The following is a 14931-nucleotide window of genomic DNA, read 5'->3' as shown; positions in this document are numbered from 1 at the left end:
AGAGCCCCGCTGAGACAAGCAACAACGGTACCAGTCTATACCAAGTGCATGGCTTAGCATTCATACTGGTGGATGCAAGAATTACCTAAATCTCTACCGAACTAAGGAGTACGGCACCCGTGTTGAAACGCAACACCACGCCGAGGCCCGAAGGTCTCTTCTCGCTTGAGTATAACCACAACCCCCATGAAACTCCCAGTAGGGGGTCTACGCAAATAACCGAGCTGTCCTCACATACAACAGGAGTTCACCCGAAGTATGACAGTCCAGGGGCTATCCCGGTTCCCATGGTACCAGTGTACCCCTGGTAAGGTTTCGTGACCAATTTGCCATTTCAGATGAGTCCCTGTGCAGACTTGGGTCTAATCGCCCTAATTAGGCCTTTGGAGCATTCGCCTACTGCATCACGGCCGACAAACCAAAGTGAGTACAGCGTCTCCCGGTGCCACCAATATGGAGGTTGTCCTCGGCCACTTGGTTTTGGTTTGGTCGACAGGGTTGCCGCCCCGTCTTCCTCACCGCCACCTCTGAGCACCAAGTTGCGCTGACTTTTGGAACTGGTCCAAATGTTGGCAATGATTGTGGCAGTGAAGGATGAATTTGCTCGAAATCTGCTCGAAGTATTCTCGCCATCTATCCGTTGCGGCTCGACGGTTGGTAAGCAAAGTACCGTTCTTGTCATTAACGCAACAGAAGTGTTCGATATCCGGTGTGCGTTCATTACGGCTTTTAGCAAGTCGATACAGATCTCTCTCGCCATCCTGAGTGTCCAGTTTATCGTAAAAAATTTTGAAATGGTTCGCTCGGGTGACAGCGACCGCTTTCTTTGCTTCAAGGTTGGTATTCTTGTAAATTTGCCAATTAGCAGGCGTTTTATCGTCGAGAAATTTGTGGTAAAGGCGTTTCTTTTCACGGACTTCCATTTCAACATCATCATACCAAAGCCATGCATCTCGACTGATGTACCGCTTACCCGGCTTAATCCGAGGGTTGCAGAGGCCGGTTTGTGGATTGTGTCTTTCATTTGGTTCCACGATTCTTCCATATTCGTAATGGTTGGCAATCGTATGAGTGAGATTGTTTCTTCTTTCTTCTCACCAAATTGCCACCATTTGATGCGTCGCGGGCCAGTGCGTTCATCACGCTGTTTTATCGGTGGCTTAATTCGCAGGACAGCAATCAACGGCCGATGTTGAGTTGCGATGGTCTCATAGGGAGCGGCTTTGCAATCAGTGACAGTGGTAAAATGTTGGCGTCTTATGAGAATATAGTCGATTTGCGTTTTACTGTTTCCACTATAAAATGTAGGAAGATGAGACAATTGTTTGATGAACCATGTATTCATAAGTACAAGGTCATGGGTGTCCGCAAAATCGATTATACGCTCGCTACCCTCATTGCGCGCTCCGAACCCCTTTCCCCCATGACACCTGTTACCGTCTGCCTTTTCACCCACATGACCATTAAGGTCGCCGGCAATGATTATATAATCGTCAGCAGGCACGTGACAAGTCTTTTCATCGAGAAGTTTCCAGAAGGCATCTTTCTCGGCATCAGGTCGACCTGTCTGTGGTGCATACGCGGTGAAGAAGTGAATAGTGCGATCAGCTGATATAATGGTGAGCTTCATCAGCCGATCATCAAATCGTTCGACTTCTTTAATGGCATCACGGAAACCCTCTGAGATGGCAATGCCAAGACCATATGGAGTGCGTGGGTTACCAAAATAGAGGAGTTTATAGCCATTTTTACCGCGTTCGCGTTCAATGTCGCAGCTTTTGGCACCAGACCATCGGGTTTCTTGCAGAGCGCAGATATCAATGCACCTTTTCCGAAGGACTCCTGCGAGTTCCTCGGTCTTTCCAGTTAAGGTGCCAACATTTAGCGTGCAGACACGTATTTGTTTTGTTCGTAGTATGCGGACTAACTTACTCACGTCCTGACGCCGTCCATGCGTCAAGAACCCCTGCCTATTTCTCGACAGGACCGGGGCCCGTCCTGCCGCGTCGATTGAGGTGGAGGCCCTGGCATTTCTCCGAGGCTTGTGACTCAATCCGATCATCATGTTTGTAACGACATTCTATGCATTTTCTTGGTCGACCTGTCGCAGGGCCTGTCACCAAGAGAGATCAGGTAGGATTTAGCATAGTATTAGGTTGTTGCAAATGAAATGTCGGATTTTTCAATGAAGTGAAGTTAGTTATGATTTTAATGTTTAAAAGTGCCGCAAGGTGACTCTGGTGGTATGGGATAATTGAGTATAAATAGTCGTTCGTTCGATCAAGGAGTCATTTCAGTTTCAATCGTCATTGAAGTTCCAAGTAAAACTCAAAGAAAAAAGCATGGAAGGGAGTCAAAAACGTCTACTTTTTAAGGTTTTGTGTGAAACAAAACCTTATTAGAATCGAGACGGTGTCTGTCTGTCCGTCTGTCCGTCTTTTTTTTTTTTTTTTTTTTTTTTTGAGGAGGTGGAAATCTTCAAAAGACACTGGTCTGGACACACCAGCGTGTGCGATTTTTACCCATTAAAACCACCCCCGACTCCCTCCCTGCCCCGCGGAACCACCATCAGGTATTACATCACGGGGCGGAGTCAGCTCACTCTAGCTTAATCCCATTTCTTCTATACGCGGCGCACGTGACCGCGTTTTTCTCCTCTCCTCTGCGTTTCGCAGTTTATCTTGAATTGATGCGATCATGGAGTTGACCGCATCCCAATTCTCTTGATGTGCTAGCATTTTCGGCACCAGATTTTCTGGTACCAGCACCTCTCCTAGAGTCTCCTCTAGGTTCCTCCTTTCTTCCACAAATCTCGGACAGTGGAAGAATACATGCTCTGGGTCCTCTGGGACTCCATCGCAATTTGGACAGTCGGGTGAGGTCTCCAATTTAAACCTGTGAAGGTATTGGAGATATCCTCCATGTCCCGTGAGAAACTGGGTGAGATTATAATTAACCTCACCGTGTCGTCTCTCCAACCACTCCTTGATGGCAGGAATGAGCCTGTGAGTCCACCGACCCTTTCCCGAGCGTTCCCACCGCTCTTGCCATCTATTTATGGATCTCTCCCTCTCAACCTTCTTCGTCTGCAATAAGGGAGAGATTGGCTTCGCATGGTATATATTCGCCATCTCATCTGCCAAGATGTCAATCGGCATCATTCCAGAGATGACGAATGCTGCATCATCTGAGACAGTCCTGAAGGCAGAGCATACCCTCAGAGCTGTCCTCCTGTAGACTGCATTCAGTTTGCTAGTGTTAACTGACATCCGCAACGCCTCGCTCCAAACTGGGGTCGCATAGAGCATAATTGAAGTCACCACCCTGCTATAAGCAACCTAGAGGCATGCCGTGGGTCTCCCACGTTCGGCATCGTCCATGCCAGGGCCATACTTGCAGTTGATGATTTGTCGCAAACATACTGTACGTGTTGCTTATAGCTGAGCTTCCTGTCTATCACCACCCCCAAGTATTTGATGGCCGGCTTGGAAGTGATGATATGATTCCCGACTCTAACACAGGCGTAATTTCTCTTCCGGCGCTTCGTGATGAGGACCGCTTCTGTTTTTTCCTCCGCAAGCGTCAGACCAGAGCTCTCTAACCAGCATTTGACAGCACTGATTGCCTCGCTTGAGTATAACTCAGCATCTTCAAGATGCTTTGCGACAACAACCAGTGCAATGTCGTCAGCGTAACCCACCACTGTGGCTTCCTCCGGAAGGGGAAGATTAAGTACATTGTTGTACATGATGTTCCACAGTAGTGGGCCCAATACGGAGCCCTGCGGGACACCCGCGGAAACGACGTACTCCTGCGGTCCGTCATCAGTGTCGTACCAGAGCCTCCTTTCAGTTAAATAACTATCGACAATTGCGGCGAGGTAGGCGGGAATACCAACCTTCGCTAGGGATTTCCGGATTAGATTCCAATTGGCCGAATTGAATGCATTTTTCACGTCCAGGGTTACTACCACGCAATATTTGCTGGTACTACCCTTTCCGTGGATTGCATCTTCGGCCAAGCCAGTAACCAATTTGATGGCATCAATGGTTGATCTGGCTTTACGGAATCCATACTGCCGATCTGAAAGGCCGCCTTGGCTCTCAACTACTGGGAGTAATCTATTATAGATTACCCGCTCTAACATTTTCCCCACCGTGTCCAAAAGACATATGGGTCGATATGAGGATGGTTCACCTGGTGGTTTACCAGGCTTAGGCAGAAGCACCAACTTCTGCCGCTTCCATACCGCTGGAAATATTCCCTCGGACATGCAGCTTGCCGTGAAATCCAGGCCGGACATGTTTGCTGAGTTGTTCGAAGCGTGCATGTCCGTCTGACCGTCTGTCTGTCTGTCTGTCTGTCACACCCGATTTATTCACAAACGGCTGGACCGATTATCACGAAAATTGGTGAGAGTATGTAATCTGGTGTTCCCTTTACATGCAGCAAGTGGCGCCATCTTGTGTTAAGTTTAAGGGGGGGCTCCCCATACATGTGAATAGTGGGTGAACATTTTTTTTTCACAGAATGTAGCCATGTGGGGTATCAAATGAAAGGCCTCAATTAGTACTTTTCGAAACTGGTTCAATATTTGATATTGGGTGAAACATAGAGGAGTGAGGGCTCAAAATATGACCCCGAAAAAGTGTAACAGGTCTCGTTCTCAGAACTTATCCAACCGAAAAATCTGAAAAAAATCACAGTGGTGCATCTCTACGAAATCTAGGCCTCAAAATATATCCGGTTCCGATAACTGCACAAATAAAGTTAATAATAGTATATTTCCACATTTTAGAAATTTATCCGGCACCCCCCTTATGTTCATCCCAGAAGTATAAAATTTAGCATGCGTATAATGAAGAACATAATGCACAATTTGGTCTGAAGAAGAAGTTTGAAGAAAATCCAACTCTTATTAACAAAGTTATAGGGGGTGAAACTTTACAATTTTTTGTGAATTTCGTGCACTCTACAACCTGCATGACGTCATCACATATGAATTCGTCAATACCACAACGAAATGAGTTCTTATGAATTGGGTCGCAGAGAATTATTTTGTTTTAGCTTTTTTAGTTATTTGCCAACCAGACATGTGCGCATGTAGGTATATAATATATGCGTGCTAATGAACTTTGCGGGTAGTGCCTAATTCACATAGATATAAGAAGTAAATCGAAAATATGGGTGCGATCAAATTATATACGTGCATATATGTGTACAGTATTCGGAAATAGGCAGTTTGTTTGTTTAGGGTGATATCTATGGCTGTAATATGTAGGTATGTCTCGTAGTTTGGAAAAATATGAAGGATTATGTTGGATTTGTGGCTATATACGGATAGAAAAATGTGCGTTGAAATTTCTTACATAAAATGAACACAAAACCTTTATATCCGAAGCGCGAACTTCCGGTATTCCGACTTGTTCTATATGAATTTAAACTTGGTCACAACGCAGCGGAGGCAACCAGAAACATTTGCAGAGCATTTGGAGCTGACGCAGCAAACGAACGAACGACACAGCGGTGGTTCGAAAAATTCCGATCAGGCGACATGACCCTCCAAAATGAACCTCGTGGACACCCAGGAAAATCGATCAGCAACGACGAGTTGCGTTTGATAGTGGAATCTGATCCCCGATCATCGATTCGAGACATTGCAGAGAAAATAGGCGTACACTATTCGACAGTATCTCGGCACTTACAACAGCTTGGAAAGGTGAAGAAGCTTGATAAGTGGGTTCCGCATGAACTCAACGAGCAAAACATGGCGCTGCGAATGGAAATATCCAGTTCTCTACTCAACCGCAACAGGAACCATCCCTTTTTGCGCAGAATAGTGACATGCGATGAAAAGTGGATATTGTACGACAACCGTCGCAGATCAGCGCAATGGCTAGATGCCGATCAGCCTCCACAACACATGCCAAAACCGAGCCTTCATCCGAAGAAGGTAATGGTAACTGTTTGGTGGTCTGCATCTGGAATTATTCATTATTCGTTTTTGGAGCGTGGTGAAACAATTAATGCAGAGAAATATTGTGCCCAACTTGATGAAATGCACGAGAAATTACGTGTTCAGCGGCCTAGATTGGTCAACAGAGATGGAGTGATACTGCTCCATGATAACGCCCGACCTCATGTTTCCAGAATGACGGTCCAAAAATTAAATGAATTACGATATGAGACTCTTCCTCATCCACCATATTCACCCGACCTCTCGCCAACCGACTACCACTTTTTTAAGCATTTGGATCACTTTTTGGCGGGGAAACAATTCAGCAATGAAGTAGCTGTCAAAAGTGCCTTTGAAGAATTTCTTAGCTCTAGAAACCCAGACTTTTACGAAACTGGAATAAATGCCCTTATATCTCGTTGGGAGAAGTGCATTGAAGCTGCTGGTTCTTATTTTGACTAATAAAATTAATTTTCATAAAATTTATAGTTTTTTGAAATTTTACTCAAATATCCGACATTTCATTTGCAACAACCTAATAGAATAACTCCAACTATACTCTATTTATCTCTTTCCCTGATCTCAGCATTTTATTTTTGTTTTACTGAGGATAGTACAGAGTACGTTGCCTCAAACCGTCCTTCTTTACCTGGGCTTGGGACCAGCAATTCATTGCATGGATCATATGATTTGTTTACGGCAGGACAATGAGTGACTATTGTCGATTACAGGTGCTTCTGTTGAACCAAGGTTCGCAGGTAAGTAGGGAACAAGAGGCTCCATCAGTGCTACATTTTATGCTTCTTCGAGTGAATTGCAGAGATAGTGTTGAGCTTTCTCGCAAAATTTCCGCTCGCAAATACGATTCAGGATGAGGAGAAGGAGGACGTGTTAAATACCCTCTTTGAAAATCGCAATTTGGCCTTCAGTAGTCAAGAGCTGGCTACAGCTAGTGTTGATTGATTTCCAGATATTTTTTGGAGCACTTCTATTCAATAGAGAATCATTAGTCAACCCATATCATGGGGGCTACATAAGCACTCAATATACATAAAAGTGGTTGAGGTGTGTAAATAGCATGACTTTCAGATAAGAGCTCATTGAAGCTTTGACGATGACCTTGAATTAGTTGGAGATATTAGCATTAGTAATTACGGACTTTGCCTAAAAATGCGCAATTAGTGAAACTCATGAAATTCTATATTAAATTAATGCATTTAATTTTATTTTATTAGCGGAATATTCATATAAATTCTGTAGAGCTGGAAACCAGGTAAAAACTAATTTACAATCACGTAAAGATACTTCTTGTAAATTTTAAATAATTGAATCTTTGATCATGGTGCACTTTTTTGACAGAGGATGTTGAAAGATTGCACTTAAGAAAAAAGGATTCTTGGGGTTCCCCTTGCATTCTGAGATCAGAATTCACTAGAAGTGCTAGACTTGCTCTTAGTGATCGAGAGTTGCTTGATCATGCTATTGAGGAAAAGGAGTTAGCAAAAACGCATATCTTTTTGACTATATATAAAGGAGTTGGAGCCTCAGTCCAATCATACTTAATTTGTCTATTACTTGAAGGTGCGGCTAACCTATCGTGCAGTGTCCGTGTTTCTTTAGTGTCTTCCAAATGGTGGTTACCAGGCGACTAATCGCCTTTCTGGCGTTCATTGTGATATGTGTGGCAGATACTAACTTTGTTAACGAACCCATTGATGGAGTAGATTCACTGCAACCTGAATTACAACTGGACGCGGAAGAAAGTGGACTAATTCGGGTTATTAGGGGTACTTGCTGTGGTGGTGGCTATGGAGGTCGAGGTGGCGGACGGGGTGGCGGATTTGGTGGCGGACGGGGTGGCGGATTTGGTGGTGGCGGTGGATTTGGTGGTGGCGGCGGATTCGGAGGTGGTGGTGGATTTGGAGGCGGTTTCGGAGGTGGATTCGGTGGAGGAAAAGGAGGCGGATACGGAAGTAAGGGAGGATGCTGCGGATAAATTACGACATCATGATATCTTGGGCTTATCTGATTTTGGAAAATGAACTTTGAGTAGGGTTAAGTGAAATGTGTTTTTATTTTTTTGAATTTCTAATTTAATCTGATTTGATTCTAAGTATTTGCATTGTATCCAACGATTGATCATTTCAATAATAAACTACCAAAGTGATCGTATCAATCAAACAGTTCGATAATTTTCTTTGATCATTGCAGCTCATACCAGAAACTATACCAGATCCTACTTGCATCATCTGTGAGAACCTCCAATCAAGAATTTCTCGTCTTTCGTCGTATCGGTTTAAATAGTTCCTATGCCCGTAAATGAGCAACAAGATACTTCCCGTCATGAGTTCAGCTGGAAGATCCTTTTCCAGTCGAGAACAAAACTGCTTCGTTTTCTTGTAAGTTTAGTGAACCGTAAAAAGAGTTTTAGTGGTTGAAAGGTCTAAGGGAGCTGCCGTTTTGTGGCTTTGTTTAAGGGGGAATGGGGGGGGGGGATTAAATTTGAATTTGTTACTCTTCATTTCTTCAGCCTTTGTCCCGTTCACAAGCGGGGTCGGCTCGTTGTAATCGGTTTCGCCATTTGGTTCTATCAAATGCCTGATCTGGGTGCAATCACGAACCTTTTGCGGCGTTGTTTTGGCCGGCTTTTGGTCGCTTACCATCGACTCAATGTTAAGACCAATCTTGGAATTCTCGCTAGCCCGAATTACGTGACCATCGAAGACACCTCTCTTGCAATTTTTTCACGATCGATATAACCCCATATCGATCGCGGATATCCTCATTTCGGATGTGATCAAAACGTGTCACGCCACTAGTCCAACGCAACATCTTCGTCTCCATTACCGCAAGGCGCCGCTCATTGCCTTTTATAGTCGGCCAACACTCAAGACCATAGAGAGCGACAGGACCGACGACGTTGTGGTAGATTTTAGATTTGAGACATTCGTTGATATGTCAATCACAAAGAACACCAGTTGTGAAACGCCACTTCATCCAGGTTGCATTAATGCGTGAAACAACTTCATACCTGAGTGTAATTACGCGGTATTTCGCTGGTGTTAATTTATTGGTCTTAAAAATGCCTATATTTCGGAAAAGTTTTAAGCCACTATGTGTAGAAGCAGACACCAACCGCAGGGGAAGTTAGAAATGAAATTGAGGAGGAGGAATGCATTCAATCTGGAAAATCTTAAGAAAATTAATCTTCCACAAGTAACTACCCCGGAAATGTTGGATTGGATTGGAGTCTCGAATAATTTGACTGAATTTGTTTAGAATTTTCTTCTAGAAGGAATTCTGTATAACGCGGATCCCGGATCTCTGAAGTGCATGATAGCGACAAAAGTACCAAGTCTCTGCATTAAGGCTCTTTTAACCTCCGCATCGGAATCACTGGTGTGGACGGGTGGCGAGTTCTGGAAGACTTTTCGGCAAGTGACCACCAATACATTGCTTTCGAAGTGGTGGACACAAACTCTCGGTGTGCGTCACCCCAGCGATCTTTCTGTGTATGGAACGTCGCGAAAGTGAACACCGGGAAGTTTGTCGAAAGTCTGGGAACAGGTGGGGCCACGCTGAAGGGTACTCCTGGGGGCGGTGGCGCCGCTGCTGCCATTGTCGTAAATTCAGTTATGAATCTGATAACGACGGTCTGCGGAGCCTCCATGCCCAGGAAGACATCGAGGCGCGGCAAACCTTCCATGTATTGGTGGACAGTGGAAATCGCAGAGCTCCGGAAGGAATGTCACAGGCTCCGCCGCTTAACACAACGTCTAGGCGACCGGGAGGAGGCATGTACCATAATGATGGAGTACAAATCAGCCGAAAGGAGACTCCGCAGCGCAATAAACAAGAGCAAAGCTCGCTGCTGGCAAGATTTGATCGACGAGGTGAATGGGGATCCGTGGGGACTCGGTTACAAACTTGTAACCCGAAAAATCGGGGCTCTGCGGAAACCCTGTTCACTTAAGGCCGAGCAGATGGACCGCATTGTGAGGGCACTCTTCCCTGCACACCCCGTATGGGATGGTTACGTCGGCGCGGAGAGCGCAGAGGACTGTCCACTTTTCTCTGTAAAAGAGTTGGAACAGGCAGTCCTCTCTATGAAAAACAAGAAGGCGCCAGGACCCGATGGTATTCCAGCAGAGGTGTACAAACTGGTATTCCAATACCGGCCAGACCTACTGCTCGGCGCATTCAACGCTTGTCTGAAAGAGGGCATTTTTCCTGCTCATTGGAAAGTTGCGAGGCTTGCGCTGATCCCTAAAGGGAAAGCCGATCCCGAACTGCCGTCTTCATACCGCCCGCTCTGTATGCTTGATACTGCTGGGAAAGTGCTCGAAAAGCTCATCAGAAGTAGACTCGCTGAAGCGATACGCGCTGCCGGAGATTTATCTCCTCGGCAGTTTGGTTTTAGGGCAGGGAGATCGACAATTGATGCTGTCATGCAGGTCGTGGACGCCGTTCGACGAGCAGAGGCACATAGCTGCCGAACTCGACGGGTGGTGCTCCTCGTAACGCTTGACGTCAGAAACGCCTTCAATTCCGTAAGATGGAAAGACATTCTAGGCACACTAGACAATACCTTCAACGTGCCGAACTATCTCTTACGGATTTTGAGGGACTATCTGAGGAACCGCTCCCTGCTCTATGAAACACTAGAGGGTCAAAGGCGGATGGAGGTCACGTCGGGGGTAGCACAGAGATCCATCCTAGGGCCGGACCTCTGGAACGCTACCTATGACAGTCTGCTTAAACTCGACATGCCAGAAGAGTCGCGCCTGGTCGGCTACGCAGATGATGTCGCAGCGGTTGTTGCTGGACGCACTGTCGAACAGGCGCAAAGCAGACTCGGCATATTGATGCGACGGGTAAGCGGATGGATGACTACTCATGGTTTCAACCTTGCACTTGAAAAAACCGAAGTAGTCATCCTGACTAAGAAGAGAATTCCGACCCTGCGTTCCATATCGTTCGGCGAGTCGATAATCGAGTCAAAATCAGCGGTAAAGTACTTCGGGTTGACTCTTGACTCAAAGATGAGCTTTTCTGAGCAAATCCAAGCAGCAGCGAACAAGGCTGCGGCTGGAGTTTCGGCGTTAAGTAGGCTAATGGCAAACATTGGGGGTCCTACGTCTAGTAGGCGACGTCTCCTGATGAGCTCAACGCAGTCTGCCCTGCTCTACGGCGCAGAGGTATGGGCTGGCGGTCTTGACAAGGAGGTATATCGTAGACGCCTCGCGCAAGTACAGAGCCGGAGAGCTTTACGGGTGGCGTCTGCGTACCGCACAGTCTCTGAACCGGCCGTGATGGTGATCTCGGGAGTTATCTCCGTTGCCCTTCTTGCTAGGGAGCGTCAGGCCATATACAAGCGCAAGGGAGTTGAGCCAAGGGAGGTGGTTGCTCGCGAAGAACGGCAACACACTCTAGACGAGTGGCGGCTCTCTTGGCAAAATGAAACTAGAGGCAGATGGACTGCGCGGCTCATCGGCAACTTAGGTGCGTGGCTGAATCGGAAGCATGGTGAGACTGACTATTTCCTTACCCAATTTTTAAGTGGGCATGGAGGTTTTCAGTCTTACCTGCACAAGATTGGAAAGGCGCGTTCTCCGGATTGTGTGTTTTGCAATGGAGTTGTGGACGATGCGCACCACACTCTTTTTTCTTGTGTAAGGTGGGATGGGGTTCGTCATCGGTTCTATTTAAACACAGGGGATCTCTCTCCAGACAACATTGTGGAAAAGATACTGAGGACTGCTAACAGCTGGAACCGTGTTGTCCATTACGTTCGGGCTCTTCTCGTTGCTAGGAAGATAGAACTCGACCGATGGAGGAGCCGGATGGCAGGGGGTTCCTTGAACTGATAGTTCCCTTCCTCCTCTCCCCCCCGGTTGGTGAAAGGAATTCCCTGATTTGAAGGCTCCGCATGGCGGGAGAGTTCGGGGGCTGGCCCGAAGTAATGTGACAAACGGTTCCAGGCTAGCTCTCTGACGATGGGGAGGTGTTTAGTTGGTAGTCCGACAACGTACCGAATCGGGAGTCCAACACTGTGTGCGTAAATGCATTCACCTACCCTACCCCAAAAAAAAAAAAAGGCTCTTTTTGTGGGAGCACTACTATGAATTGCCATATAAAGGGTTTTCCATTAGGAATGACAGAATTTTAACAGTTCATGACGGGTAAGTTTATGAATGGGTTTTTAGCATGGGGTGCTAGTTGTGATTAGTAGGTTTTTGCCATTTTACCATGAACAAGTTTCCGTTGCCACACTCGAAAAAGAGCTCTCGCAGAATGCCGCGTATTTTGTACATTTGGTCCGTGAAAGTTTTTGGAAGGGACACGTTTTCCACGGCGCTCAAGACAGACTTATCCCTGGATGATACGGTCAGGGAAAAAGCCACCCAATCCATCCAATGGTTGACGGAAAGGTGCAATGCTACTGTGCCCAGAAAGCGACTGCTGCCCCGTTGGCAGTTCAACTATTAGTGGACCAACAAAATAGCAGATTTGCAATCCTCACAAGGCTTTACCAAGGGCTCATGAAAAAGTCCGCTACTGACGATCGAGAGAAGATATACAAACCACTGCGGAGTCGATTAAGAGAGGCCGTTCGAAGGAGCAAAAGCAAATGCTTCGGAAATTGGTGCGACCATGTCAATATAGACTCTTGGAATGGAGCCTTTTGGGTGGTAACAAAAAGGCTGCGCCTTCCGAAAGAGATGGTTGGCATTTCCCCTCCACCAAAATAGCGGGAAGAAAGCGGTGGTCCAAATCGATGGGTGTTTAATGCTTCTAGTAACTAAGGAAAAGGTGTCCAATAAGGCCCCAGGTTCGCCAAGACCTTTCAGGCATGTCTTAAAGAAGGAACATTATCTGCTTAGCGCCTCCAAACCCAATAACCCACCAGGAGATCCAGCATGTGATGTTTGATATAATGGGAAGGATTATGGGGAGAGTCATCTACAATAGGCTGTTAGCCTCTGTCGAAAGCAACGATGGTTTGTCGTTACACCATTATGGGTTTCGACACACTCGGTGGATGCAATAAGCCTGGTGGTGAATTAGGCAAAAGACAGCTGCTGCGCCGTATTGACATTGAATGTCAAAAACTCTGTCAACTGGAACGTAATCAAAGGGAAGTCGGCTAACATAGGTTCTCCTGGATATTTGGCGAATCTGATCGTGAATTACCTCTCAGAGAGAACTTTCTTGTACGGAACTGAGGCCCAAAGAGTACGCCGTCATAGCGAGGATACCACAGGACTCCGTATTTGGTCTCCTGGTGTGGAATGTATTGTTTAGTGACGTGCTAGAAGAGGCTCCCTTTGTCGGCTTTGCAGATGACTTGGCTATAGCAGCTATAGCAAGGCACGCAGAGGATGTGGAGACCTACATAACGGAAACAATGAGAGTGGCAAAATCCTGGCTAGGATGGGCTCGGACTCATCTTGGCTTTCGAGAAAACAGAAGTTATCTTAATAACGTAGAAAGAACACTGTGCAAGTAGAAGTCAATGGACATAGACCGTCGACTATCAATTACTTGGGGGTGATGATTGATGGTAAAATGGGGTGTTGCAAGCAATAGGCAGCTGGTGCCACCACGGCACTTGCAAAAATGTTACCGAATGTTGTCGGGCCAAAACACTGTCGGAGATTGCTTTTAGCCAGAGTGGTATGATCCGTTACGTTTTAAGCAACGCCTGTGTGGGCAGAAGTGCTTGGCAACTCTCATGGAAGAGGGCAGGTGAATTCGGTTTACCGATAGATTGCACCAATGCGCGGCTTTTAGAACCACATCAGATGAGGCCAAACTGAAAGTGGCGGGCATGGTCCAGGTCCACATTCTGGGGAGAGAAATGAGTGTATCATGCAAGACGTAAAGAGGGGCACGGAGAACGGAGGGTTGCTGGAAGGTTCGAATCATATGATCTCTGACAACGCATTATTTCGAGGAAAATTGCACTGTCCCTCCCTCATAGAAGCCCTTGTCTTTACTGGCAAAAAGCTGGGATTTTCGAGCTTCATTAGCCTATTTTTTGTCGGTAACTAGTATGGCACCCGTACGTCTTTCTCTCTCTGAATCCATTATTCAAATGGTTCCAAACGGTTTTCTATGCAAGTCCAGTTCCTAAGCAATCAGAACGACGCTTACATCACGGTCTGCCTAGACTACTGTAAACTTTGGTGATGACTTGGCCTTGGTCGCATCTGCGAAAAATCCGAAGGCTACGAAATTCGTTCAGTACAAGCATGGCTGAAAGGGTTCAAGCAGTGTTAGGCCACTAGTCATCGAAGAAAAAGTATCACCCCGAACTCAGTTATACACGGGCAGCTTGCGAGGTGTAGGGATGCACGTGAGTCGGTGGACGTGCAAACTCATTCTCCATATCAAGAAGTACCCTAAAGGACAACATCAGAGAGAAGGACGTCAACTACCACCAGATCCGAGGGATAAGGACTCTACTGGACTCTAATGCAGTGGTAGTTCATCTCAAAATCAAAATTGGGGAAGATGGTTGGGTCAGAGGAGAGGTAGCTGGTGATAATTGGTGGTCCTCAATTAAAATTATCCAGGACTCAGAAAAGGAAGCAGAGAGGCGCGATAGTTTAATGTAAAATAGGATTGGAGCCATTTTATGTTAATGGGTGTGGTTCGAATTGAATGATCTTCATTCGAAAGAGCTGCTCCCAAAGATCTGGTCAAGGAGGAGGTCTGGAGGAGGAGATGCTGGAGGTCCTGAATAAGGTACTTCGAAACATCAGATTTACAATGGAGGTAAAGGTCAATGGAGAACTCCCGCTTCATGATTTGAAGATCCTTAGAAAGCCGAAGTGGATCTCTTTTCACATCTACAGGAAGTCTACACATACGCAGCGGATGATACCAGATACTTCGAACCACTCCTTTCCTTGCCATGATTCACCGATTGTTCGCCGTGCCCCCTTAGTGCTCACAGATTTATGAAAGTA

General features: G+C 46.2%; 1 protein-coding gene across 1 annotated transcript; it reads left to right on the top strand.

Annotated features, from left to right (window-relative positions):
* The first annotated feature begins 7586 nt into the window (after positions 1 to 7586).
* Positions 7587 to 7952, top strand: LOC119646217 (glycine-rich protein 23-like). The gene has a single exon (XM_038046599.1). The coding sequence runs from the start codon at positions 7587 to 7589 to the stop codon at positions 7950 to 7952; it is 366 nt and encodes a 121-aa protein (XP_037902527.1).
* Positions 7953 to 14931: the final 6979 nt, after the last annotated feature.

Source organism: Hermetia illucens, chromosome 1 (assembly GCF_905115235.1).
Source record: "Hermetia illucens chromosome 1, iHerIll2.2.curated.20191125, whole genome shotgun sequence".
Lineage (NCBI taxonomy): Eukaryota > Metazoa > Arthropoda > Insecta > Diptera > Stratiomyidae > Hermetia > Hermetia illucens.
The sequence above is the reverse complement of the archived record's forward strand: the minus strand, read 5'-3'. Positions and strand labels throughout refer to the sequence as shown.

Bases quoted from the DNA above. Each gene is read 5' to 3' on its own strand.
- LOC119646217 (XM_038046599.1), top strand. From the start codon at position 7,587: ATGGTGGTTACCAGGCGACTAATCGCCTTTCTGGCGTTCATTGTGATA.